The sequence below is a fragment of the Hylobates moloch genome, unplaced genomic scaffold, assembly GCF_009828535.3.
Source record: "Hylobates moloch isolate HMO894 unplaced genomic scaffold, HMol_V3 SCAFFOLD_7, whole genome shotgun sequence".
NCBI lineage: Eukaryota > Metazoa > Chordata > Mammalia > Primates > Hylobatidae > Hylobates > Hylobates moloch.
The window spans coordinates 100,574,957-100,602,302 of NW_026652282.1; the positions used below are offsets into that span (position 1 = coordinate 100,574,957).

Sequence of the window (27,346 nt, forward strand, 5' to 3'; positions counted from 1 at the left end):
AATGCAAATGAGAAAAGAGATCAGCAACACTAGTGCAAAGCAGCATACTGTAAGTAGAAACTTTCCCCCAAAGGTGGACTTATCAGCATTTATTTAAAAATGAATATTTTAAACAATTTTGCAACAAGTAAAAATATGTTTATTTGGTTCTTATTTTCAAAATTACCAAGTTACATGGCTTTCTACCTGAGAAGTTTAAACAAATTGAAAGCACATTGACATATTTTTAGTTTTTTTGCATTACTACCAACAACCCATAAAAAGAAAAACATGAAAATATCTTAAGACAAAGTTTAAAGTTCAGGCCCTTAATAGGACATAGAAAAAGGTATGAGAAAACACTTTTGTACCACGTAGCACAACAATAGCAGTGTTAATTAAGAAGGTGGTTACAATATTTTATTTCTATTTTACTCCTTACTAAACCATTCAATTAAAAAGGACAGGATAAGTTATCTTCCTCATTTAGGGCCTACACACCAAAAAGGTTGACTCTTTATAAGACATATAAAAGTCTAGGGTTATACAGAATGTAAACATAAAACCAGTATTTTTATTTTCTTCTAAGTCCCAGGATGGTATTTAGCAAAAAAAAAAAAAAGACAAAAATGTTATATAGAAATGACTTAACACCGGTTCTATTACACATAAAAATTGCACATGCTGTATTTTGCAATTTATTTTTATGTCTGACTACTGAGCGTCAAACTGTTTTCATGTCTAAAAACTCTGCAAAGAAAAATCAAGTGACAGAAGACAGTGAGATTTTTTTCAAAACAAGCATAGCTGCTTCTCATCACAAACCCATAATATTCTTTGTTTTAATGGCATGACACATGAAAAATTAAGAGGCAGGTTTTTGTCAAAGGAAATCAATACCTGGTTACTGAAAGTTGCCTGACAAAATACAAGCTGTTAGCAGTTTAAAAGGCTACTCTGGACAACAGTACTTTGAACATTAACAGTCAAGGCACTTGCCCCATAAGCAATGTTTTTCAGATTTGACAAGCCAAATCTAGTTTTGATGGAAGAGTCACTGGCTTGAAAATGGAATTGAACACAAGGGAGCCAACAAATCATCCACTGGTTATTATCTTATTAATAATAAACATCATCTGCTATGGTACATTCATTTCTGACTTCTTGCAGGTACTAACATAGCGCTATGATTAGAAGAGATTGATGAAACAACTTGTGGCTCTTCCTTCAGATAAATAAGATTTTGTAGCCCTTTCACATACCAGGTTGCTCAAAAGGCTGGTTATATGCACACATTGTGATATTCTGGGCAACCACAATGACTGGCATTCTACCTGGCTCTACCAGCTGGTACTTTTCTACAGAATATCAAATTAAGAGTGTTTGAATGAATCGTCATATCAAAGTGTTGCCCTTTACTGCTTCTGTGGATTAAAAATGACTTTTTCCTGTTGCTGACTGTCTCTAATCTCGTTAATGTCTTCAATTACCAGGTCACGCATAGTTTTGTTGGAGAAAAAAAAAAGGTAATCGATTGCCCCTGAGGTCCTAAATGCAAGGTAAGGCAGAATGAATCAGCGGAGCTTTCTATAAAACATGCACTGCACTAAGATGTAAGTCTTCAAGAATCCATAAATATTTCAACTTAAAAACATTTATGAAGTCAAAAACTAGTAGGTAAAAAGATCAATTGCTTATGTTGAGAGTTTACAAATCCTACACATACACGTTTTTTCCTAGCTACAAAACTATAGGCTTTTCTCTTGACTCTTTTTGAAAACTTAATGGCATCACTGAGGATTGAGAAGAGAGGCACTTGTTACTGTTTAATAAAGTTCAGTTTGGGGGATATTCAGTGACTTTTTACAAACTGATGTAACCCAGCCCTGAGTGAAAGGATTACATAACCTGAAGTGGAATAGTCACAGCCTCTCTTTGCAAGTGACATTATTGGTGTCCCACAATTTTTCAATATTTCCTTTTGCAAATTCCACTGGTTATATTACTTTAATCCTGCTGTTTTTCTAAAATGGAAAGACATGGGGTTCTTAAAAAAAAAACTCTGCTAATGGGTTTAAATACTATACACTTAAACCTCAAAGGACAATCTGGACCACTTTTAGATTCTTCTTCCAAGACTTTGTCTTGAAAAAGACAACTCTTTGAATATTTAAACGTAGTAATAAGATTAATTTTCTCCTGGTGGCTGCTCATGCAACTCTTTAATGTCATGAAGAAGTCTATGTTCTAACTGTCGTCTCTTTTATCTATAATTATTTCTAAATGAAAGTCAGGAAAGTTTGTTGCTGCATGTGGTGTTTCTGACCAAATCAAAGAACATGTAAAAGGATCATTATTCATTCACTGTTGTTGTCTTTAGAGATAAATGACACTAAATGATGATGTTATGACACCTAAGGAGCCATAGAGGGGCATCTCAACCCCTCTCAATGTTAATCTGCTCCTTCACTGGCGTAGAATTAAAGTTTTAGCTGAACCATAGAAATGTCTATCCTTGGATCAAGCAACATTTAAAAGCTTGAGCAGGGTCAAATACAAATTATTATTTCTCTTGCCAAAGTTGAAAGCATAGGTCAAAATGACTCCAGGTGTATTGACAAGTATTGACAAGCTTTGGAAATATAAAACACACAGGTTCTGAAGCTTTTAAATGCTGCTGTCTTGCTGTGTAGTTGTTAATTACATGCAACATTTGGTTTTAAATTTTCTCCTTGTTACATGTTTATTGTGAAAAAGGATACTCCTGATCTAAGTGGTCATCAAAACATTTAAAATTTAAAGAACCAGTGCAGTTATTTCCTGAATAGCTTCCATAGTCAATATACTCATGACCATTATGTCTACTATAGTAATAATCAGAATTGAACTTGAAATAGTTATAATTACATCCTCTAAATCTTGAATTCTGGTTATATTCTGACTTCCAAGGAGTCCCTCTTCTTCTGTGAAAATTACCAAAATAGAAAGGCCTAGCACTTCTTGATGACATTACGGGCACCTGAGAGGGCCCATAGTTCACTTTCTGGTCCAATGTACTATCACTAAACCTCCTCTTTAGATAATTGGAACTGGGTTCCTGGTAGTAGCCTTCATCAAACAAGTATTTGGGGGCTAGTTGTTCCTTCATTTGGCCATTGTTGTTTTCATGTCTAACGAAATGACTTTCACCCCTAAGCCATGAACATATCCATCTCGGTTCATACTCAGACTTCCTACCTGGTGTCCTAAACTTGTAATTAGAGTATTTTTCCTCACCATCACGCTTCCACTTTGAAAAAAAGGTCTGCTGACTCGACTTTGTATTTCGTTTGCGAGTGATCATTTTGTCAGTGTCAAGAGGTTCTTTTTCTGAGAAACTATTAAATGTGGCCACAGATTTCTCTTTCTCCTCTTTGTTTATACTAAGGGTTTCATTAAAGCATTCAGAATCACTACTAATTTCCTCTAAGAAATCTGTCAACTGTAAACCTAAGCCTATTGACTCGTGGGGTGTGGACACTTGGCTTTTCCTTGTGGATTTGGAATCTTCGATATGATAAGTATGAGTCTTTTCCAACAGACAGCTGTTTCCATCATTTGGGGACAGCTGACCACCAGCTTTATGGGCTGTCTCCTGGCAATGAGTTTTAAACCCATTAGTACATTCTTTGGCATAATCTACTTTTCCTCGTTTATGCTCAGGATCCTGAGTACAAATCTTTGATGAGTAATCATTTTCTTGAACCTGTTCTTTCCTTTCCGGGTTTTCTACTTGGCTCGAATTGATTGAGTGATGCCTACGCTTTCTCAAATTAATCTGAAATCCATCTGCCTTAGCTTGGACATCCCTCTGCCACTGACATGTGCCTGCTACCTGACTTGTTTCTAGGCAGATACGAGTATATTGTGGAGGTTCATAATAATTGAAAAGATAGTCAAAAAATGCATCTGTTTCATGGATCTTAGGTTTCCTACCTTGGCCTCTCCCAGATAATCTGGAACAGGAATCACTAGAACCATGGTGGTCTTCATTTTCAAGAGACTGGCCTTTAATTATCGTAATCTCCAAGGAGTTATGCTTAAAAAACAAACTGAATTCATATTCTTCATCACCTAATAATATTTCATCTCTCTGTTTTCTAGGGGAATACCTTAAATTTTCTTCCCCAAGGCAGTGGGAAGATTTCTGTAAGTGATCCCTAGTTATTTTCTTCATTTTTTGTTTTTTGTTTATTGTCTGACTTGGCAACCTGATATTTTGATATTTCCTCTTGATTTTGAAGGTACAGAGTGTTTAGCTGTTCTTCTTCCAGAGTTTTCAATGTGTTCCCTGGAGAATCATTAGCTTTGGTGCCAATAATGTCGACTTCCTGTGGGTTAAACTGTGTGGATCCCTTCAAAGAAAAAGACGAAAAATCTCTCATGAAAAACTAAACAGATTAAAAAATTCCAAAGAAAAATTGTGCTTTCTGGCATTGTTCTGAAGAGACTTCTAATACCTGGGATAGATCCAAATTAGGAACAATATTGCACTGAGGAAATAGAAGGCAAAATTAAATGTCTTAGTCTAATATGAACTGTTTTGAGTAGGTCTATGCCCATGCTTATGTGAGAAGGCACCACACTTTACATAGCCTTCAAAGCACATAACTCTTTTTTCACTTGTTTGAAAGTCAACGAGCCTGATGTTCCAGGTATTGTGCTAGGAGCTGGAGATACAAAGAGGAATAAGAAATTATCTATAGCCCTCCCAGAAAAATCCCAGTACAAGAAAAGACTGACAGGTGAAATGTATATCTAAAAGGGTCCACCAGCTTAAAAGATAAACTGTCTTTCTTTTCATAACAGCCTCTTACTATGGACTGCAGGTAAGGCTGTCTCTGAGTTTCCTCCCCATTCCCCTGTGCTCAGTAAGAAGCAAGGTAGCAAGTAGCAAATGTGGCCGTGATCGTGGTTCTATCTGCAATCATGTCTGCAGTGCTATCTGCTCTCCATAACTGCACAGCAGGTGAAAGGTGCTGCCCACAGGCCCCACCCTGCTGGAGGCTTTGTACTATGCTCCCACTGACACCTGACACACATCAGAGCACAGTGCCTACACACTACCTGGGATTAGAACCTGGGACTGCATAATGGGTATTAGTATTTACGAGGCCAAGAATCAGACACCACACACATTGAAAAAGATAGATTCTTTAGGAGTCACCCTCAGAGGTCATTAAGGAAAATGAAAAGAGATCCAGCTAGCCTTATTAGCAATGTAAATGTGACTTTTTCTGATCCTGATTTCACTAAGTTTGATTGTCCACACTAATGAGAAAGAGGTCAAGATTGCAAATATACATAAAAGTAACTCTATGTAATCCTAATGGCATTTACTATTCATATTTTAAAACACTGAATATGGATTTTTAAATGAACACTTTGGTAGCGTTTCTGGCTTTTAATCCAGGACATCTGCAGAATCTGGCTACCTTTAGGAGGTCAGGAAGGGGGAGAAACACCTTCCAAAAATGAAACTGTCCAAACATAACAATTGCTCTGTGAGGTGAGAAATTTCTTATCAAATAGTTTAAGACCAGACTATCATGAGCTTGTTACAAGGCTCAAGACTCTACCAAACCTACTGCAGATGAGTGGAAGAGCAAAGTTAATAACACCAGACACCCAGCCCCCATCCGTTTCTTCCCTCTGGCATTTTTCTGTTACATCCATTATGAACTTAGAAAAGTAGACACACTAGCTAAATGCTCTGGGTAATACTGTCCTGAAGTTTAGAGACACAAAGAGAGACAGAATGAGAGAGAGAAAGAGAGAGAGAGTCAAATGGAAGGTTGGGACACAACTCCTTTAGAGAATGTGGATATCCCTTTTGTAAATCTACTATCGGATTGTTAGAGGTCAGCCTATTTAAAATAAGCCCCAATGGATGCAATGAGTCTTCCATGGAGTGAATTTTCAATAGGCCACTGCTCAAATGCAAAGGTAATGTCTCAGAAAGGTGAGCACCTACCAAACTTGAAGAACAATTCGGCAATAGCCTTCCTGAAATTTTCCTCAGGAGTACCCTTAGGAACCGAAGTGCCTCAACTCGCCTCTGAGCCACTAGGTACTTCCTCTCTTCCCACTCCTCTGAAGAGTCTGGCTCTTGAGGTACCTCAGCTTTGGCTTTGGGCTTCTGTTTCCTGTGCCGGTGTCTGTCTCTTTCCTTCAGGGCTTGTCTCCTTACCCTGGCCTTCTTCCTCTTTACCTGGACTTTTTGCTCATCATCTTTTCTTTTTCTGGACAATGATTAAGATTAAACCACTCAGAAGGTATTTATTAGGCATTTGATCTCCTCCCTCCCTCCCGCTGCCAAGGAAGAACAGATCATCTCAGCTTCCAGGAATCCACCACTGTTAACCCCAGTGCCTGATATAGACAATTGTAATTAAAAAACAAAACAAAACAAAACACTGTTAAGCATCAGTCAAGGGGAAAGACACATCATTTTCTTAGTCAAATAGAAGCTGTAAAGGAGGCCTTCTGCAGAGATAGAGTATAAAATAAAGAAGGCTACAGAATTCAAAGGAGGGGCCTTTAGCCCCCACATTCTCAAACCACAAGCAGGGATCACAGAATCCAGCTTTCATGGAGACTGTTTCATTTTTCTTGTGAATAAAACCTATGAGTTGGTTTCAAACAGACAAATAAAGATGAGTCAAAATACTCAGAAAATCTTCAGGGTAAGAACTGGTCCTTGGTACATATTACTTAACACAGCACACTATCAGAAAAACATACTGGCTTAGAAGAATATGGGCTTTTTTTCTGCTGTTTTCTGAAAATTAAAACTGTCTCAGTTAGGCCCTTATGGGAACGTGGGGAAAGGGAAAGAAGGGGCAATTACCTAAGTCAGAACTTAGCCAAAAGTCAGAGGATTATCTAAATTGGATGTTCAGCCTGGATTTGGGAGGGACTAGTCATATTTATTAGGCTCAAGCTCTGGCCAAGTTTCACAGACATGACCTCAAGTAATTCCTATCACTCCACTGGCCAAAAAAGTAAGGGACACATGGAAGGGTATTCTTTATCTCCTTTTTTTGAGACAGGGTCTTGCTCTGTCACCCAGGTTAGAGTGCAGTGGCACGATCATAGCTCACTGTAGCCTCAGACTCCTGGGCTTAAGTGATTCTCCCGCCTCACCCTCCCGAGTAGCTGGGACTACAGGCGTGTGCCACCACGCCTGGCTAATTTTTTTTTTTTTTTAATTTTTGTAGAGACAGGGTTTCCCCGTGTTGCCCAGGCTGGTCTTGAACTCCTGGCCTCAAGTGACCCTCCCACCTCAGCCTCCCAAAGTGCTGGGATTACAGGTATGAGCCTGCTTATCTCCTTTTCTGAATGGCTACAATTTATATGAAAGAATAAAAGCATAAACATGCATGAGAAAGGGCCAGGAAGTAAAATTAATTTTCAAAGCTCTGTAGTTTTGGCTCATCTGTACTCAACTGGCAACCTTTGGTAATCCAATAGCCCCTTCTTGACTCAAACTCCTGAACTGGACATCAACGATAAGCTCAAAGAAATAAATACAAAGAGGCTGGGTGCGGTGGCTCACACCTGTAATCCAAGCACTTTGGGAGGCCATGGTGGGCGGATCACCTGAGGTCAGGAGTTCGAGACCAGCCTGGCCAACATGGTGAAACCCCATCTCTACTAAAAATACAAAAATTAGCCGGGCATAGTGGCTTGAGCCTGTAGTCTCAGCTACTTGGGAGGCTGAGGCAGGAGAATCGCTTGAACCCAGGAGGCAGCGGTTGCAGTGACTGGAGATTGTGCCACTGCACTCCAGCCTGGGCAACAGAATGAGACTGCAAAAGGAAGGAAGGGAAGGGAAGGGAAGGGAAGAAGGGAGGGAGGGAGGGAGGGAGGAAGGAAGAAGAAAAATATATGGAAGCTCCTTAAATTCACAGATGGAATTTAGGCCAACAAGAAAAATACTCCCAATCAATCCATGCCTTCTTGCATACAAGTTAGCTTGATTATTGACCATTTTAAGAAGAAATTCCATCCCAGCACTAAATTCTTACGAATTTTAAATTAGTAGGCTAGGTAATTTTGATAATATTTGGTAAATTGGTAAAAATTCTTAACTTGGCAGGCTAGGATTTTCACTATGAAAGTTTCTGGTCCTGGCCGGGCACGGTGGCTCACGCCTGTAATCCCAGCACTTTGGGAGGCCGAGGCGGGTGGATCACGAGGTCAGGAGATTGAGATCATCCTGGCTAACACGGTGAAACCCCGTCTCTATTAAAAATACAAAAAATTAGCTGGGCGAGGTGGCGGGCGCCTGTAGTCCCAGCTACTCGGGAGGCTGAGGCAGGAGAATGGCGTGAACCCAGGAGGCAGAGCTTGCAGTGAGCCCAGATCGCACCACTGCACTCCAGCCTGGGTGACAGAGCGAGACTCCGTCCCAAAAAAAAAAAGAAAAAAGTTTCTGGTCCCTTTTTAAAAAAATCATTTCTTTCCAGACATCTTAATCTAGCTAGTTCTATTATTCCTCATTATCTGTCCTCCCTGACAAACATATTTTTTTGAAGTCTTTTGTTTTCAACAGTTTTGCCATTTTGGTTCTGTAACAGCACAGTTGAAAGACTGTAGCTTTCAATGGCGTTTTCCAATCTGCTCCAATTCTTGCCTCCATCTCAATGTTATCTACCAAGTCTAGCTGTTCATCCAAAAGGATTAATCCATAAATCAAAGAAAAAAATTTGTTAAAGTTGGTCTACACACCTTTCAGCTACTTCCTCTTCTCTTTTCTTTTTTTCCTTTCTTCTTCTAGTTCTTGTAAGTTTAGCCTTTCCTGATTTCTCCTCCTTATAGCTCCTTCGCTGAAGTGTTTGGTCGTATCAGATGTAGCCTGCTCCAAAACAATTCAAAGTTTCATTAGAAAAGTTTGCCAGCTGGCTGGGTACGTCCCAGCTCAGAGAGATAAAACTAAGATGGTACATGGTAATTCAAAATCAATTGAATTCAAAACGTCCTCACTGCATCCCAGTACTCATATTCCTACTGCTTCTCAGCCACCAGCCAAACAGTACTTATAGGCTTGAGGATTTTCTTTGGCAGAACCCTTGAATAAGTATATCAAATCATCACCTTAACTTTACACAATTTTACTTGTCAGTCGTACCTCAATAAAGCTCTTTAAAAAAAAAACCCTGAGGAGCTTACTTTACACATGGTCATAGACATCATCACAGTGCCATCATAGGCACAGGCTGAGAAATGTCAATATATTAATTCTGGTTCATTAAAAAGATCAAATGAGCTAATGTTTTTTTTAATCATCAGAAACAAAAATAATCAGAAGTGTGTGTGGTGCATGGGGAGCAAAGATGCACAAAAACTAACCTGATGAGAGAGAAGATCTATCATGATTAGTAAACAACTTTTCAAATCTTGAAATAAAGTGAAAATTAGATTGAGATACTACAAAATAGTATAAAATAGGTTAAAATTTTTGGTTAACCAAATCACAAGAAAATTATAACCAGACACTGGACAGCGGGAAGTGGTCGCTCATCTTGTGGTAATGTTTTATTTATTATTAATTAATTTATTTATTTTTGTTTCTTTGTTGTTGTTTTTTTTTTAATTATACTTTACAATGTGTGGTTTGTTACATCTGTATCCATGACTCATGTTATTACCAATTGTCATTCATTAGGTATATTCTAATCTGTCCCCCCACCCCCACCAAAACCATGAGTTCTCATTGTTCAATTCCCACCTATGAGTGAGAACATGCGGTGTTTGGTTTTTTGTCCTTGCGATAGTTTACTGAGAATGTTTGTTTTTTGAGATAGGTTCTTGCTCTGTCGCCCAGGCTGGAGTGCAGTGGCATGATCTTGGCTCACTGCTACCTCTGCTTCCCGGCTCAAGCGATCTTCCAGCCTCAGTCTCCCAAGTAGCTGGGACCACAGGCAAGAGCCACCACACCTGGTTCATTTGGTATTTTTTGTAGAGACGAGGTTTTGCTATGTTGTCTTGGAGCTCAAAATGATCCACCTGCCTCGTCCTCCCAAAGTGCTAGGATTACAGGTGCAAGCTACTGCACCCAGCCTAATTTTTTATTTTTTAAGCTGAGCAGTGGTACTTGGGTGGTCATGACAGTATTTGCTATATCATCTGCCTGACTGAATAGCTCATAATTTAAAAATATACATTTTAACATAGCTAGCTACATATACACACATGCACATACACACATGCACACACATACACACACACACACACACACACACTCATACGCTGGAAGCAGAAAGTCCAAATTCATGCTAAAGACTGATTTACAGAAAAAGGAGAGTTTAGTTGCATCTTTTCCACTGCTGGGTTAAAACTTCAAGAAGGAGATGATGAAAGTATGTAGACATCAATGAGATGACATGATGGAGTAGACAGGCTGATTTTGAAAGTAAAGAACCCAAGTTTGTTAGGATTATGTTTTAGCAGTTTACCAGAGTCTCACTCTTTCATCCAGGCCTGCGTGCAGTGGCATGATCTCGGCTCACTGCAACCTCCACCACCCAGGTTCAAGCGATTCTCATGCCTCAGCCTCCCAAGTAGCTGTGATTACAGGTGTGTGCCACCACGCCTGGCTAATATTTCTATTTTTAGTAGAGACGGGGTTTTGCCGTGTTGGCCAGGCCAGTCTCGAACTCCTGACCTCAAGCAATCCACCCGCCTCAGCCTCCCAAAATGCTGGGATTACAAGCATAAGCCACCACACCCGGCCTTCATGTGGTTTCAAACTGCATGTATTCCTCTCTTCCTCTCTCTCAGCAACTTGTCAAATATAATAAGCATATGAGATAATTCCATAGGGGCCATGAAGAATTCTTTAATGCCCTCAAGTAGTTGAGACAGAACCTCAGATTATAAGAACCATCACTTTAAAGTCATAGCTGGCAGCATGCCTGATAGCACAAGAATGAGACTTCAAATCTGGATTGTTTTTCTTCCTAAACATCCATTTATTAAAAATAATAAAAGTTTTTATATATTAGTTATTGATCAGAGCCTGTTAGGGTCTAAGAAAATTTATTCTAGATGCTTCCTTCCAGCTTTCAGGATCACCTGAACAGTGGAAAATAAAAGAAACTCTGGCTACTTCTTACCTTAATGTTACATGCCAGAGCTTTCCCATCATTTCCTTTAAGCATCAGTTTCATTCTTCGAAGAGACTCCATGGCTTTTACAAAGTCAGTTGCCTCTTGTTATTGTATGAATGCCTCAAATGTCTGTAAGCCAAAGCTAAAACCCCCAAAGCTCCTGTCAGTCATCACTTCTCTGTAGGGGCCAAGCATAAGGATATCCACATTCTTGATCTTCCCAAAACTTTCAAAGACTACTCAAAAGAGCTCTTCACATGGCTTCTCTTTGCTAGAACCTTCAGGTGCAAACCATTTACAGGGCAACTCTTCAAAATATATGGAATCTGGGCTTTTCTCCTGCTCTTCAGCCCCGTCACTCAACGAGGGCTCTTTTTCCCTGGGGAAGTGCTCCCATTCTCCCTGGGCATCTGTAGCCATTACTTTTAAGTCTTTTTTCAAACCATTTAGCTTGATAATCTTCCTGTGTAACTGCCTTCAGGATCTGAACCAAATTTCGGGTTTCAGCCTCACCCTCAAATTGAATGAAGTCCGTTGTACTCTTGGAGAGCTGAACTGTGGTGAACTGGTCAGGGCAAATCAGGCTCTTCAGCTGGTCAAGAACTTCCCAGTTAGAGAAGGGCCTCGCAGGTTCTAGACTCCCTGGAAGCAATATGTTGATCAACAATTTTGCTATGGGCTTGAGGTAGAGGTGCTGAGCTGCACAGAGCTCTGTTTCCTCAGAGTTATCATACACCACTGTGACTGTCATGGTGTCCTTAGACCACCTTAGAGAGCGAAAGAGAAAATTTTGATACAGATGGAGTAATACACAGATTTGGATTGTGAAATGGTGCTGGCATTGCTGGACTTAGAACAAATTGATAAGGAAAACTATACTACAAGCAGAATTAAAATAATATCTTCTGATTCCTGGAACTAATAAGTTATTTCAGCAGGGCTTCGGAATATAAGGTTAATACAAAAAAGTCAATAGCCTTCCTATACAACAGTAACGAACAAGTAGAATTTGAAATTTAAAACTCAATACCATTTACATTAGCACACAAAACAATGAGATACTTAGTTAGAAATCTAACAAAATATGTACAAGATCTATACAAGGAAAAGAAAAACTAAATATATGGTCCACGAATAAGAAGACTCAAGATGTCAGTTCTTGCCAACTTGATCAATAGATTCAATGCAATACCAATCAAAATCCCAGTGAGTTATTTTGTGGATATTGGCAAACTGATTCTAAAGTTTATATGGAGAGGCAAAAGATCCAGAATAGCTAACTCAATATTGAAGAAGAACAAAGTTGGAGAACTGACACTATCCAACATCAACACTTACTATAAAGCTATAGTAATCAAGATAATGGTTTGGTAAAAGAAAAGACATATACATCAATAGAACAGAATAGAAAGCCCAGATAGGCCCACATAAATACAGTCAACTGATCTTTAAAAAAGAGGAGCAAAGACAACTTAACAGAGCAAAGATAGTCTTTTCAAAAAATGGTGCTGGAACATTTAGACATCCACAAGACCTTGCGTATGGCAATGACTTTTTAGATGTAACACCAAAGGCACATTCTAGAAAAGAAATAATTGATAAGCTGGATTTCATTAAAATTTAAAATTTCTGCTCTGCAAAACACACTGTCAAGAGAATAAAAAGATAAGCCACAGACCGGGGAAAATATTTGCAAAAGATATGTCAGATAAAGAACGGTTATCCAAAATATACAAAGAACTCTTAAAACTCAACAATAAGAGTACAGTCTGATTTAAAAATGGGCCAAAGCCCTAACAGACACACCTCCCCAAAGAAGATATATCAGATAGCAAAAAAGCATATGAAAAGATGCTTCACATCATACATCATAAGGAAAATGCAAATTAAAACAACAGTGAGATACCACCACACACCTATTAGAATGGCCAAAATCCAGAACCCTGACCACACCAAATGAGGTCTCCTTAAGGAAGAAGCATCACAATGAGCATGTGGTACAACAGAAACTCTCATTCATTGCTGGTAGGAATGTAAAATGGTACAGTCATTTCGGAAGACAATTTGGCAGTTTCTCACAAAACTAAACATACTCTTGCCATATGATCTAGCAATGCGCACTCCTTGTTATTTCTTCCAAAGGAATTGAAAATTTATGTCCAAACAAAAACTTGCATATAATGTTTATAGCAGCTTTATTCATAATTGTCAAAACCTAGAAGGAACCAAGATGTTCTTCAGTAGGTGAATGGATAAATAAACCGTGGTACATCCAGACAATGGATTATTATTCAGCCCCAAAAAGAAATAAGCTATCAAGCCATGAATATATGTGGAAGAAACTTAAGTGCATATTCCCAAGTGAAAGAAGCCAATCTGAAAAGGCAACATACTATATGATTCCTATTATATAACATTTTGGAAAAGGCAAAACTATGGAAACAGTAAAAAGATCAGTGGCTGCCATGAATTAGAGGGGAGGGAAGGATGAATAGGCTGAGCACAGAGGATTTTTAGGGCAGTTGGAGCTATGCTCTATGATACTGTAATGATGGATACATGTCATTATACATTTGTCCAAAACCACAGAATGTTCAACACCAAGATTGAACCCTAATGTAAACTATGGACTTTGGGTTATGATGATGTGTCAATGTAGGTTCACTGATTGTCACACCTATAACCACACTGGTGGGAGATGTTAATCATGGGGGAAGCTAGGCATGTGTAGGAGCAGGGGTATATGGGACATCTCTACCTTCTGCTCAATTTTTTTCTTTTTTTTTTTTTGTCTGAGATGGAGTCTCGCTCTGTCGCCTACGCTGGAGTGCAGTGGCGTGATCTTGGCTCACTGCAACCTCCGCCTCCCAGGTTCCAGTGATTCTCCTGCCTCAGCCTCCTGAGTAGCTTGGATTGCAGGCGTGCACCACCACGGCTGGCTAATTTTGTGTTTTTAGTAGAGACAGGATTTCACCATGTTGGCCAGGCTGATCTCGAACTCCTGACCTCAGGTGATCCACCCACCTCAGCCTCCCAAAGTGCTGGGATTATAGGCATGAGCCACCACGCCAGGCCCCTTCTGCTCAATTTTCTTGTGAACCTAAAACTTCTCTAAAAAATAAAGCCTATTAAAAATAATAATATCTGTTCTATAAGGGAAAAATAATAATAAATATGTAATATGTAATATTTATTTAATAATATTTAATGTTTTTTAGAATTTTCAAAGAGTATATACTGTGTCTCAGTTTCCTTAACCATAAAATAGAGATAATAAGATTTGGGGGAGGATTAAATGAGTGAGTACAGGTGAAATCCTTAGAATGTGCCTGGCACACAGGAAGTTCTCAATAAACATAAGCTATAATATTATCTATTAGTGGTAGTAGTCTTACTTTATCTCATTTGATTTATGAAGCAACCTGTGAGTAGGTATTTGCCTGCCTGTTTTACAGATGGGGAAATTCAGACAGTTTCAGGAAAATTAAATGACTTGCCCATACATTGAGAAGCCAAGATTCTAAATCTCTAATCCATTGTACAATTGATATTAAATGTAAAGTTCCATTAAAAATCTGCTGGGGATGGTACACAAACAGGGCAAGGGTGGCACATTAATGAACATGCACCGAACATGCATAGAACTTATAGCTCTAACTCATGCACCTGACTTAGCATCCCTTGTCCAGGTTGGTTTCCAAGTCTAAAATGGACATATCTACTCTTGTTCCTCCAGTCTGTTGACTTTAACTAAATTGATCTCTAAGTTAAAGTTAAGAAGAGACAGCCTTTTCTAATGAGTGACAAAGTGAACCTGCCCTCTACTTTGGGACTGGAAAAACCCCAAAACATGAGTGCTTCCTGTTTACTTCATATTAACAAACTCTTTGAAGCAGTACTAAGGTGAACAAGATCACTAATGCTGGGAATTAGAGATTTAAGCTTCTATTTGCTTACTTTAAATAGCACTTTCTAATAAAGGAGTTTTTTTCTGAGCGGATATATTCAGACTCTGTGTCACCAGAGTTTCTCATTCATGTCAACTTTAGGGAAATTTAGACCCAAACATATACGGCCAGATGACAGAAATTCTAACACAAAATTTACTGCAAAATCTTGGCTAACTTTATAGGTACAGAATTATTTAATAACTACCCTTAAAGGACAATCCAAGTTAACTTCCTTTAGAAGGCAAGGTTTGTAGAGACTGATTTTATAAAAGGTCATCAAAAGCAGTATCTAAGATACTGTGTTCTAGAAACCGTTATGACAGCAACACTGAAATGGGATGATATGAGAATAAACATGTTTTCTTTCTCCAAAAGCATTATCTATGTAGCAAAATGGAAGAAATCCAGTTAGTTTGCTGCAATTTGCAATAAGAGTCAACACTAAGCCCCCTCTAGGAGAAAAATTAATGTGATATTCAATTAAGATATACTGAACTCTAAAATTTATTTATAACCATTAGGCATTTATTTATACAATCTAATATAAAGCAACAGTTTTTTTTTTTAATTCCAGAAAATATACACCCAAAACAGAATTACTCCCTTCAAAGTAATCAGGTTTGTCAAGCTCTCCACTTGCTCCAGCGATACTGCCTTTGTTTAAAACACTGTAGAATGCTTCTCTTGGATTGATTTCAAAGCCTGGGTTACATTATTTTAAGTAGCTTCATGGAGGCCAATTTCTAAATTCCTTTATCATGGATTTGATATTTAGAAATTATCACAAATTATGTATAATCAAGAATGTTGGATAAAATAGATGACTATAAGAACAAACTGATTTTCCCAAGAAGACCCAATTGTTTTCGAAAAAAAAAAAACAAAACTGACCTCCTTTAAAATCCTCACAACTTAAATTCCTGTTTCCCAAGGACAAAAATGACAACAAACCGAGACATTTGTTCTTCTCATATCTTTCATAGTGGTTCACAGGCTTTAGATCTTAAAATTGAACGTCAATAAATATTTCATCTTAAATTACTCTCCCAAAATAGAGGGCTAATTCTCTAATCTTACTTTTAAAAAATATTGAGGACCTAGTATGAACCAAGAAGTAAGCTTTTTATATATGGCATGGCTTCATTGCTATAGAAGTGTCATTGGCAACTTCTTCTAAGTCACTAAAAATTAACTAGCATAGTGACTGGTACGTAGGTGCACAACAACCAACTCCTGTTGTGATCCTTCTTCCTTAAGGAGACCTCAAGTCGAAAACTAATAAAAAAAAATAGGAGAAGAAGGAGGAGGAAGAGGAGGAGGAGAAGGAAGGGAAGAGAGGGAGGGAGTAATTTTATTTTTAGATATTTAGTGAGCACAAGCGCAGATTTCTTACATGCATATATTGTGCAGTGGTGAAATCTGGGCTTTTAGTGCACCCATCATCTGAATAGCATACATTGTACCCAAAGGGTAAATTTTCAACCCTCACCTCCCTCCCACCCTTCCACCTTTTGGAGGCAGCGAGGGAAGTAGGGAGCCAGAGAGTGGATCTGTATTTACTGACAAAAAAGGATGCCAGTGATAGTTTTTAGAGAAAAAATAAAAAGCAGTGACAGAATAATAAAGTAACATATGATATTGCTCTTGTAAAAGTAATATAAACACACATGGCCATGCACACAGACATAATATATAAGGTCTGGAAGAATATACATCAAATTTTTAACAATATTTCCCCTAGAAAATGGATTGGGACTATAGGAGAAGAATAAACTTTCCCTTTTTATTAAATACTTTGTACATTTCCTTTTTAAAAATTTATTTTTATATATTTAGAGAGTACAAGTGCGATTTCTTACATGCATGTATTGTGCAGTGGTGAAATCTGGGCTTTTCGTGCACCCATCACCTGAATAGTGTACATTGCACCCAATGGGTAATTTTTCAATCCTCATCTCCCTCCCACTCTCCCAGCTTTTGGAGTCTCCAATCTATTATTTTACTCTATATGCCCATGTTGTACATTTCTTAATGCTTCAATTTTTTAATGTTTACAATAAGAATGTATTAATTTTGTACTTTGTTTAATTAAAAATAGGAACTTCAGATGATAATAACAAGCTATTAAAAGGAAGCAATTTATAACCGCTGACACCAACTTGTCCAGAAAAGGGTAAAAAAAAACAGATTAATACAATAGCAACTCCCTTCACCCACCAAAAGCACCCCTCTATCTGCCATCACTGTAAATGCCTATAGGCATTTGAACCCATAGTCAAAATTTGTGTGAGTCATGATGGAAGCCCGGGAGATAAGAACAGGACTTTGAATATCACAGGCTCACTTCGCAATTGCAATACAAGCTACACAATGGGCTGCAGAACTTATCTTTTAGAACTGCTTTATTGAGGCAAAATTAATACATAATAAACTACAGATTTCATAACATAAACTACACATGTATCAAAACTGTAGGTTTTGATAAATTTTGACATATGTATACACACCTATGAAACTATCACTGCAATCAAGGTAGTCAAAATACCCATTGTCCCTCCACATTTCCTCCCTACCCTCATCAATCACTGATCTAGCTGCAAAATATTTTGTTTTGAGACAGAGCTTTGTTCTGTCCCCCAGGCTAGACTGTAGTTGTGCAATCAAGGCTCACCGCAGCCTCGACTTTCTGGGCGTAAGCCATCCTCCCACCTCAGCCTCCTGAGTAGCTGGAACTACAGGCACGTGCCACCACGCCTAGCTAATTTTTTATTTTTTGTAGAGACGGGTCTCCCTATGTTGCTGAGGCTGGTCTCAAACTCCTGGGTTCAAGCAATCCTCTCACCTCTCTCACCTCAGCCTCCCAAAGTGCTGGAATTACAGGCGTGAACCACCACTCCTGGCTTAGCTGCAGCGTTTAACTCATAAATGATAATTTATAACACAGCAAAAGCAAACAGATGTTTTTGGAAAATACTCAACTAGTCCAGGCATGGTGGCTCATGCCTGTGATCCTGGCACTTCGGGAGGCTGAGGCAGATGGATCACCTGAGGTCAGGAGTTCGAGATCAGCCTGGCCAACATGGTGAAACCCCGTCTCTACTAAAAATACAAAAATCAGCTAGGCGTGGTGGCAGGCGCCTGTAATGCCAGCTACTAAGGAGGCTGAGGCAGGAGAATCACTTGAATCTGGGAGGCGGAGGTTTCAGTGAGCCGAGATCATGCCACTGCACTCCAGCCTGGGAGTCAGAGGGAGACTCTGTCTCAAAAAAAAAAAAAAAAGAATTGTGATTTTCTCCTCTACACAATCCTTGTTTTTAACCCTGTTTAAACCAAATACACAAAAATATAATCTATGCTTAGTTATTATACTGTAGATATAGTTATGTATTTTATGCATATTTATATATTCATCAAAATATACATACCAAAATGTGTGGAATCACTAAGATCAAATTATTAGGCTTTGATTTAAAACTGACTCTTTAGAACAACTTAATTTGTCTCTAATTTCCCTTTTAATTAGCCTGTGCTTCAATTGACAGTAATGGTAGAATTCATTAATAACTTTCCCATCATTTTCACCAATCACTATTATATGCATAGATTAATTTATTAAACAAAGTTTTAGGAGCCTAGATAAACCAAGCCTTAATGGCAAGAAATGCCATAATCATGACCTTCACAAATTATCAAAAAGTCAAATTTTAATAAATATTTCTAGTATTCCCATATTCTATTGTGTTCACCATAACCTCCCCAATCCTCCCCACCCACATGCACACATCTTTCCTTTAGCCTTATGATTAAAAGCAACACTTCTGAGATGACTTATTCTTTAATATCTTTGCATAGGTAAATGGGAGCTCCTCTAACCTTAAAAAATTATAGTTATTTAGTAATGTTTACACAGTGTGCATTCTAGCAGTATCTTGTGTACGTAGCTTTACTAAAACATTTCATTCAACATGTTCCCAATGCCAAAACATTTCTAGGAGATTCTCAGAGAACATGGTCACCTCACCTTCCTTGCCTCTATATCTCGTAGCAAAGCTGATTGAATAACAGTAGGATAAGGGAATAGAGAAAAGGAAATAGATTGGAGATGTTGTCACAGCCTAAAACGTTTATTTTAACCAGCAGTGAAACCTCAATAAATTCTGCACAGTCTGCATCCTAAGACATTCCAATATCTTCTCCCGTTTCAGGAGATACTGGAGAGATTCACCTAATATATCTCAGGATTTTTAGATCAGAAATATAACTTGAAACTTTAAAAGCACTTGAGTAATCAGCAAAGTAGCCACCTATTCATTCTCTCTTGCTTGTTCTCACTCTCATAAATATTTGCTGTCACAGTGTTAGAAAGGCCATTTGAATGAGGTACTTAAAAAAAAACAGTGGAAAAAATAGGACCATCTATGCAATCAATATCCTCTTTCAAAGTAGCTCTTTGCTGCCTTTCTTTTTTCTCCAGACTTTTGAATATTAAAGTCAGTCATTTTGAAAACATTTAAGATGTATGCAATTATACAACATATTTATGGAAATAGCAGGGAAGCCAGAATTTATTTGGGTCAAATTAACCTAGCCAATTTTCAATTTTCTGGCTACTACAGAATCCCAGTGTATCTTGACCAAATAAAAACATTCCATGGTTCTTCAGCCAAGATGCCATGCATGAACGTTCAAGTATTCTGACACATCATTAGCCCAGCAACATTTTAAAACTGAGGCTGACCATATGCTCTGATCTTGAATAATTTAAAAATCACATCATTAATATGAGTGGCACTCAGTTTTGCAATAATAAGAATATAGCCAATATATGACCCGACAAATGACCGAATTCCAAAATTAAAATGGTCTGGGCTTATGGGGGCACTGGGGGCTTTCTGGGCAGAATGGAAGGGATTTTTGGAGATGCACAGCCATTCGGCAATGATAAATTTGCAACAATGAAATATTAGAGTCCTACTGAGAGAGAATCTGTTCTACCACCATTCAAAGAAAATCAACTCGAAGGTAGAGTTTAGTGGAATTTTGATCCTGAAATGAAGAAAGCTGGATTCACATTAATTTAACTCTGAGCAACTTAATTTCCTGTTTTCTTTTCCTTGTGTTAAAACATCATCCTAAAGTTTCCTGTACGTGGTAATGTTTGTGAAAGCAAAGTGTTCTGAGTGTTTCTGAGGCTAATAGAAAATAAATTAGCCTGAAGAAAAGTCTTGTGTTGGCCTTTCTGTGCAAATGCATTCACATAACTAACTCTAAGCTAGTGTGTATAGGAGTCATTCCAAGATAACAAGGGAAGAAGCTATTTTTAAAAACCTGCACAGAGCAGTCAGCAGACCTATCTGACCAGTCTTTTGGTCTTTTGCCCCTTCTTCTGCACCAGGAACATTTTTATTGAAGAACACCTCTCTCCAGACACCTCCAGCCAGGAATGCTGCTTTATACCTTGGATTAACAAACAGTGCTACTGAAGAAGACTCACTGCTTTCTCTTCTCATGGAAAAAAAAAACTATCAGGGAATTAAAGGAATGTGGCTGAGTATCTTCCATACTTTTGCCTCAATCATTGAATAATCAGAGTATTATTTGTGGGAAATGCGTATCATGAAGTTGCCAGTGCTTTGCTTCTCAGTTGTATTTCCACAGTCTGAAAATTACCAGCAAAATTCCTGCCCACCGGTCGCCACCTACAGGTCAAAAGCAACCTTCACACGGGACCCTGCTTTGCACTATTACACAGTTTTTGAGAGTAACAGTATTTCCCAACCTTTTAAAAATCCCAAGGTAAATTTATTTGAATACAAGTCCCACAGAATAGGATATTATCCAATACCTTGTGCTGAAAATGTGATCAAGGGAAGAAAGATTGGAGAAGCCACAATTCACTTGAACTCTTCACGGTGGACCAAAATGAAGTTATGGCATCCTAACCAGGGAATAGTGCCAGAGAGAAACAGGTACAAAGTCAAAAGTGAATGAAATTATTTTAAAATTAAGACAACTGTATATTAACAATATTCAGCATGAACAGCATGTAAGATTTACACCACTGTATATACCATCATGATCTGATTTTTGCACCTGTTTTATTAGCAATTCCAGATATTGATATGGTCAACACAATTCCTCATTGTTCATGCCTATAGAGAGTTTCTCTAGAAATTCTGTACAATGTGTCAATAAAAATTAAAGGTTGCTAAAAAAAGAAATTCTATATAGAGAAAAATTCTATAGAAACTCTATACTTACTATATATTTAGTTGGACATTCTCCCTGGGGATTTGTGTCTTCAATTATTTTTGAAAGAGCATAACTCTTTCCAAAAGAGTACTGCCACTACTCTATACTACTATTATGAGAATGAGTGCTACCATGGAAATCTTTGTGTAAATTAATTAATTAATTAATTTATTTATTTATTTATTTTGTGACAGAGTCTCACTCTATCTCACAGGCTGGAGTGCAGGGGCACGATCTCAGCTCACTGCAGCCTCTGCCTCCCGGGTTCAGGTGATTCTCATGCCTCAGTCTCCAGAGTAGCTGGGATTACAGACACGTGCCACCACGCTCGGGTAATTTTTGTATTTTTTTTTTGTGGAGACGAGGTTTCGCCATGTTGGCCAGGCTTGTCTCAAACTCCTGACTTCAAGTGATTTGCCCGCCTTGGCCTCCCAAAGTGCTGGGATTACAGGTGTGAACCATGGCTCCAGGTCTTATGTAAATATTTTTTAAAAGCCAATTTATTAGGCCATCAGCAGCATTAACATACTTGATTCCCCTGCAGTCCTGATCACATTGGATCATTATAATTTTTATTTCTGTTACCTTTATTAGTAGAAAATGACAACTTAAAGCAGCTTTAATTTGCATTTAATTTTATTTTGGCTGTAGTTCCAGCCAACCTTTATATTGATATTCAACTGCCTATTCCATGTCTCCAGTTGAATGTATCATTGGTATCTCAACCTAACAAGTGCATCAGAGCCCTTAATTTGCATCTCCTAAACCTGTCCTCCACCTCACACTTGCTCCCGTGACTCTCAGTGATTCCCAGCTCCCTAAGTAGAGCCACCCTGCACCCAGGCACTTAGGCTCAAAACCTAGGAGTTAATCCTTCCAAAAGTCTTTTTGACTCCACCTTTAACACAAATCCCAAATTCATCTCCATCTTCACTGCTACCCCCCGGTCCAGGCCACTGTGATCTCTCACCTGGAGTACTGCAACAGCCTCCTAACTGGTCCTTCTTCTTCCATCCTTGCCCCTACAGAGTCTACTCTACACAACAGCCAATGTCATATTTTTAAAAACCTAAATCAGATCATGTCACTCCTCTGTTCAAAACCCTCCAGCGGCATCTCATCATGTTTTGAATGAAATCCAAACTACTTACCTTCAAAACATGGCCCCCGCCCACCTCTTTCAACTCAGCTTTTTATGCTTCTCCCTTATTACCCTTGTTCTCTCCATCCCGCCCCACTGGCCTTTTTACTGCCCCTCAAATGCATCAGGTTCACTCCTCAGGCCTTTGCTCTTGTGGTTCCCTCTACCTGAAGGGCTCTCCTCCAAAATTTTCTCATGGCTGGCTCCTTCACTTTGCTCTCATTTGACTTGAATGTCACCTCCTCAGAGAAGCCTGCCCTAAACATTCTCTGAAATAGCACTGCTCCCACCCTGTGACTTGGTAGCCTATCACCCCATTTTATTTTCACTGTAACACAGAAACCATCTGATCATCCTGTGTCATTGTCAACCTTTTATTTTTAATCTGCATCTGCCTGGTTCACCATTATATCTTTAGAGCCTAGAACAGTACCTAACACATAGTAGGAACTTAATAATGCTAAATCTTATGTAAAACAGAGACTTTGCTCAATAACTACATTTAAAAGGTGTTACTTCCGGCTGGGCACAGTGGCTCGCGCCTGTAATCCCAGCACTTTGGGAGGCCGAGGTGGGTGGATCACAAGGTCAGGAGTTTGAGACCAGCCCGGCCAACATGGTGAAACCCCCGTCTCTACTAAAAATACAAAAATTAGCCGAGCGTGGTGGTGCACGCCTGTAATTCCAGATACTCAGGAGGCTGAGGCAGGCGAATTGCTTGAACCTAGAAGGCAGAGGTTGCAGTGAGCCGAGATCACACCACTGCACTCCAGCATGGGTGACAGATTGAGACTCTGTCTCAAAAAAAAAAAAAAAGTATTATTTCCATACTTAAAATACTAATAACAGCACCTAAAGACCCACACCGAAATGATAATGCAGACTTGCTTGTTCTTTTGGACTCCTAGACCTATTAACATTAATCAGTGAACACTGAGATTAATTTGAGTGTACCTACCAAGCACCTTTAAGACAGTTTGGGGACCACAGTGAAGAGTCACCCTCAAACAACTGAGTCTAGAAAGGGAAAGAAATTGAGACAATTAACTGGAATCTAAGGAAGAAAATGGTGAATGTCAGGAGAGACATTTGGTACTTGGGCTACAGACAAGCAATAATGGTTTTGACATTCTTTCACATGAGTGTTAGAATTCCTCAGAATAGGCTACAGTCATGTTTAAGTGTGTCAGTATTGCTCCCTTCAAGAGTGTTGGGACATGCATAAAAATAGTTGTAGCTGTCACAATAACTAGCATAGGGAGGACACCACTGCCATTTGGTAAGCAAGGGGCCAGCGATGCTAACTGCCCTGAGTTCCTAAACAGACCTGCACAACAAAGAACTACCCACCTCAAATGCCAACACAGAGTGGCTTATACCTGCCCATCTAAAACATATGGACCACTTTCTGGGACTCCTGATTAATATTTTTAACATGCTATCTTTTAGGTAGTCACTTCTGAGTTGTTTTTTTTTTTCCCCTGATTTTTTTTTAAATCATTTTGACCCAGATCCTATACACATCAACTATTCAGCAAACAAAACCTGAGTGCAAGCAAAGGATGAAGAACAGCAAGGCCCACCAGAATGTCTCTTTGGAGCCCTAGCACAGCGGGCTTTCAGCCCCAGGCCCAAAGAAAGCTACTATCTATGGATAATGCTCCACAATGAGGCCCACAGCATTCCTGTGTGTTAAGATTATTCACCCTTCACAGAGACAGTTTCACTGCATGTCTGACAATTTCCTAATTACGCAATAAGACAAGAAGCTAATCCTGAGTGTGAAACTTTCCAAGTGCGGGCTTGTTTCCCTTGAGCAGTGGCCCAGGGCCTACAGGATTAGGCAGGTACTGAGCACGGGGGCTGGGGACTGGGTAGGACCATGGGAAAGCAGAGCACCTGCCCCTTGCTAAAGAAGTCAGTTCTGCACAGCTTTGCCCTCCACAAGTGAAATGCAGACCAGGCCTTCCAGCATTTCAAGATAAGCTGGAAATCCTGATTCTTACTGAGCTCTTTTGCTTTTTCAACATCGACCACTAATTCAATTGCTTTTTCAAATCCTGTGCAGGCTGCAGCACACTCATCTAGGGCTGAGTTTGACCCAGGGCCCCTAGCGTGTTCCTTCTGCACACTGTCAAGCAGATCTGGGTTCAAATCCCGCCTCTGCCACTGACCAGCTTGGTGACATCCTTGGGCATGCTACCTAACCTCTTTGAGCTTCAGAAGATGATAATAGTGCCTACCTTACAGGTGGGATTAAATAAAATGATGTGGCCAGGTGCAGTGGCTCACGCCTGTAATCCCAGCACTTTGGGAGGCTGAGGCAGGTGGATCATTTGAGGTCAGGAGTTCGAGACCACCCTGGCCAACATGGTGAAACCCCATCTCTACCAAAAATACAAAAATTAGCCGGGTGTAGTGGCGTGCACCTTTAATCCCAGCTACTCGGGAGGCTGAGGTGGGAGAATCATTTGAACCCGGGAGATGGAGGCTGCAGTAAGCCGAGATCATGCACTGCACTCCAGCCTGGGCAACAAGCGTGAAACTCTGTCTCAAAATAAATAAATTAATTAAAATGATCCAAGTAAAGTACTTAACTTCCAGTAAGTGTTCAGTAAATTTTCATTATTATTATGACTACCAAATTTTCACTGACCTTCCTCTTCTTCTGCAAGTGCTCCAGCCCTTGCGCTGTCTCTTCTGAGCAAAGGGCAACTGGATTCCATGATGTCCGCATTTGCTCTGTGCCCCAGGCATTAGCCTGCCTCAGCCCACAGCTTGGTTTTATAGCTTCTTAAAGTGCCAGGAGTATGTTGGATACAACATAGAACCCACAGACCCAAGTGTACACTGAATCAGAGAGTTGGACAACTACCAGCGCCCTGGCTCTGAAATAACTCAGCAAAAGTCTCTCTCTCTAGCAAAGGTAGGAATGCATGCTGGGAAGATAAACTGCTTCACTGTTTGGAATAAGTCTCTCTCTCACACACGCATCACCACCACCACCACCATTATCATCTCCATGTTCTCTAACCTCTGTACCTCACCTTTCTTACTGTGGGTAGTGATGACACATAAAGCCAGCAAAGGCCACTCTCTTCACGTAAGTGTATGATGGGAACTTGGACAAACAGGCTGCACTGCAGGTATACTCTTTGGCTGGAACAAAATGGAAAGCCACTACAAAAGCCAAGGTGGACTCTGCAGGCCCTGTCCCCCTCCCGCCCAATGTTACTCCAACTCAAGTCAGCCCCATCCATCCTGATGTGTGTGGCAGCTGGGATCCTCCGGGCACCTTTGTCAGCAGGCCTATTCCACTAGTCACTTTCCTCTGTGCTCCACAAGGGTTGAAGGAAAAATGCCTTCATGGAAGTTACTCCATGCTTGAAGTTACTCCATTCTTTGAAGGCCTCCCCCAGCCTCTCTCCCCTCCCCCCAAAAAACCAGAGCACAGAAAAATGTAACTGCTGGAATATCACATGCTTCAAAAGGCAAACAAACAAAAAACCAGAATTTGAGAGGTCCCAATATATTTTTCCAAAAAAATGGTTTTCTCAGCATGAAGAACGAGCCCTACCAATTGCACTGCACAAGTTTACACTCTCAACAGCATGAGGTTCCAAGGTTAGATCAGAGATAGGCAGGAAAACAGGGCAAAATGGGCATGATCTTTGAGACCATATTCTCAATCTAGAAAAGACACCAAGAAGAGGCCCAAAGGGTAACCAGTTTCCCATACTGGAACCCAGCGTTCCAATACACGTTTGTTACCCCTTGGAGTTAGCAGCACTAGAAAGTTCTGCCTCCTGTAATGGTCGACTTTAAATAAAAACACAAAAAGCAGGAGACCAAAAGGCGGCACGGGTCCCAAGGACCACGACTATGATTTCCCCTGAGTGTGGGTTGGCATGCATATCCTACAGCATGGGCCTCCCCAACTTGATTCTTCCCCTCGCCTCTCTGCCCACCAACCCAAGCTCAGGATCTTGCATCCCGAAAGCCTCGTGGGTGAGCAAGTCACGGTCAGATTAAAACGGCCTTAATCCACTCCGCCGGAAACCTCGAGCCGAGACTCAGAATCTCTTGAGAAGTCCCTAAAGCCAAGGACGAGGGTCATCAGGGGGCGGCGGCGGCAGAGCCCTGCTAATGATGGGTCGAGCAGGAGAGGGCACCTTCAGTTCCCATTAGCGGGATGTCACTGCCAACGTGCCCCAGGGGAATGCCTCGACCTTCGCCCAACAGCGGCCTGGGTGAGCCCTCGAGTGGGTTCCGGTGCGCTCCCTGGCGCAGCGGGGTCTCGAGTGAGGGGAGAGTGGACCTGGAAGAGCCTAGGCGTTACTCTGGAAAACGTGACTCTGCTGAGGCAAGCGGGGAACTCGGGTCTCTTGAGCAGCCCCTCCCCAATCCCCACCGAGGGCCCAGCGTGGCTGCCTTCTGTGAGGACAGAGCGGAGGGCATTTACCGGGAGCTTCAGGAACCGTTCGTCTCTACTCCAGGATCCGCTGGGATAACGGGACTGCCGCCGCCGCCGCCGCCGCCGCCGCTGCCGCCAACGTCTATGCCGCCATCGTCGCCTCCCTCCAACCGCCGCAGTCGCAACCGTCAGCGGTCCCAGTCACCCCGTGCGACTTTCGCTCGCGAAGCCAGCTGTTGAATGGCTCGCGTCGAGCTCACCGCGCGCAGAAGCGTCCTCGCCGTAGCTAAGAGGGCAACGCTGGCGCGCGACCCGGTGCCAAAGCCCCGTGACCTCCTCAATCCCCTGAGGCTCTGGCGAGCTCACCGCGGCTGCCTAGTGGCTCGCGACTGCGGGTTCGTCTGCCCGCGCGCTGGCTGCCCTCAGAACTCCGCCGCCCTGGCGGTTCGCCCTGAAC

The 27,346-nt window shown here is 40.4% G+C and overlaps 1 protein-coding gene across 2 annotated transcripts; it reads right to left on the minus strand.

Moving 5' to 3' along the window:
- Nucleotides 1–216: 216 nt before the first annotated feature.
- Nucleotides 217–26,950, minus strand: LOC116811985 (A-kinase anchor protein 17B-like). Of its 2 annotated transcripts, XM_058441714.1 has the most exons (5): nucleotides 23,434–23,487; nucleotides 20,928–21,020; nucleotides 8,752–8,878; nucleotides 5,993–6,260; nucleotides 217–4,373 (listed from the first exon to the last, which is right to left on the minus strand). In XM_058441714.1, the coding sequence occupies exon 5, from the start codon at nucleotides 4,193–4,195 to the stop codon at nucleotides 2,723–2,725; it is 1,473 nt and encodes a 490-aa protein (XP_058297697.1). In that variant the 5' UTR covers nucleotides 4,196–4,373; nucleotides 5,993–6,260; nucleotides 8,752–8,878; nucleotides 20,928–21,020; nucleotides 23,434–23,487; the 3' UTR covers nucleotides 217–2,722. The 2 variants fall into 2 exon arrangements, with proteins under 2 accessions (XP_058297697.1, XP_058297698.1); XM_058441715.1 differs by lacking the exons at nucleotides 20,928–21,020; nucleotides 23,434–23,487 and adding an exon at nucleotides 26,938–26,950.
- Nucleotides 26,951–27,346: the final 396 nt, after the last annotated feature.

Coding starts and splice junctions, on each gene's coding strand:
- LOC116811985 (XM_058441715.1), bottom strand. CDS start 4,195: ATGAAGAAAATAACTAGGGATCACTTACAGAAATCTTCCCACTGCCTT.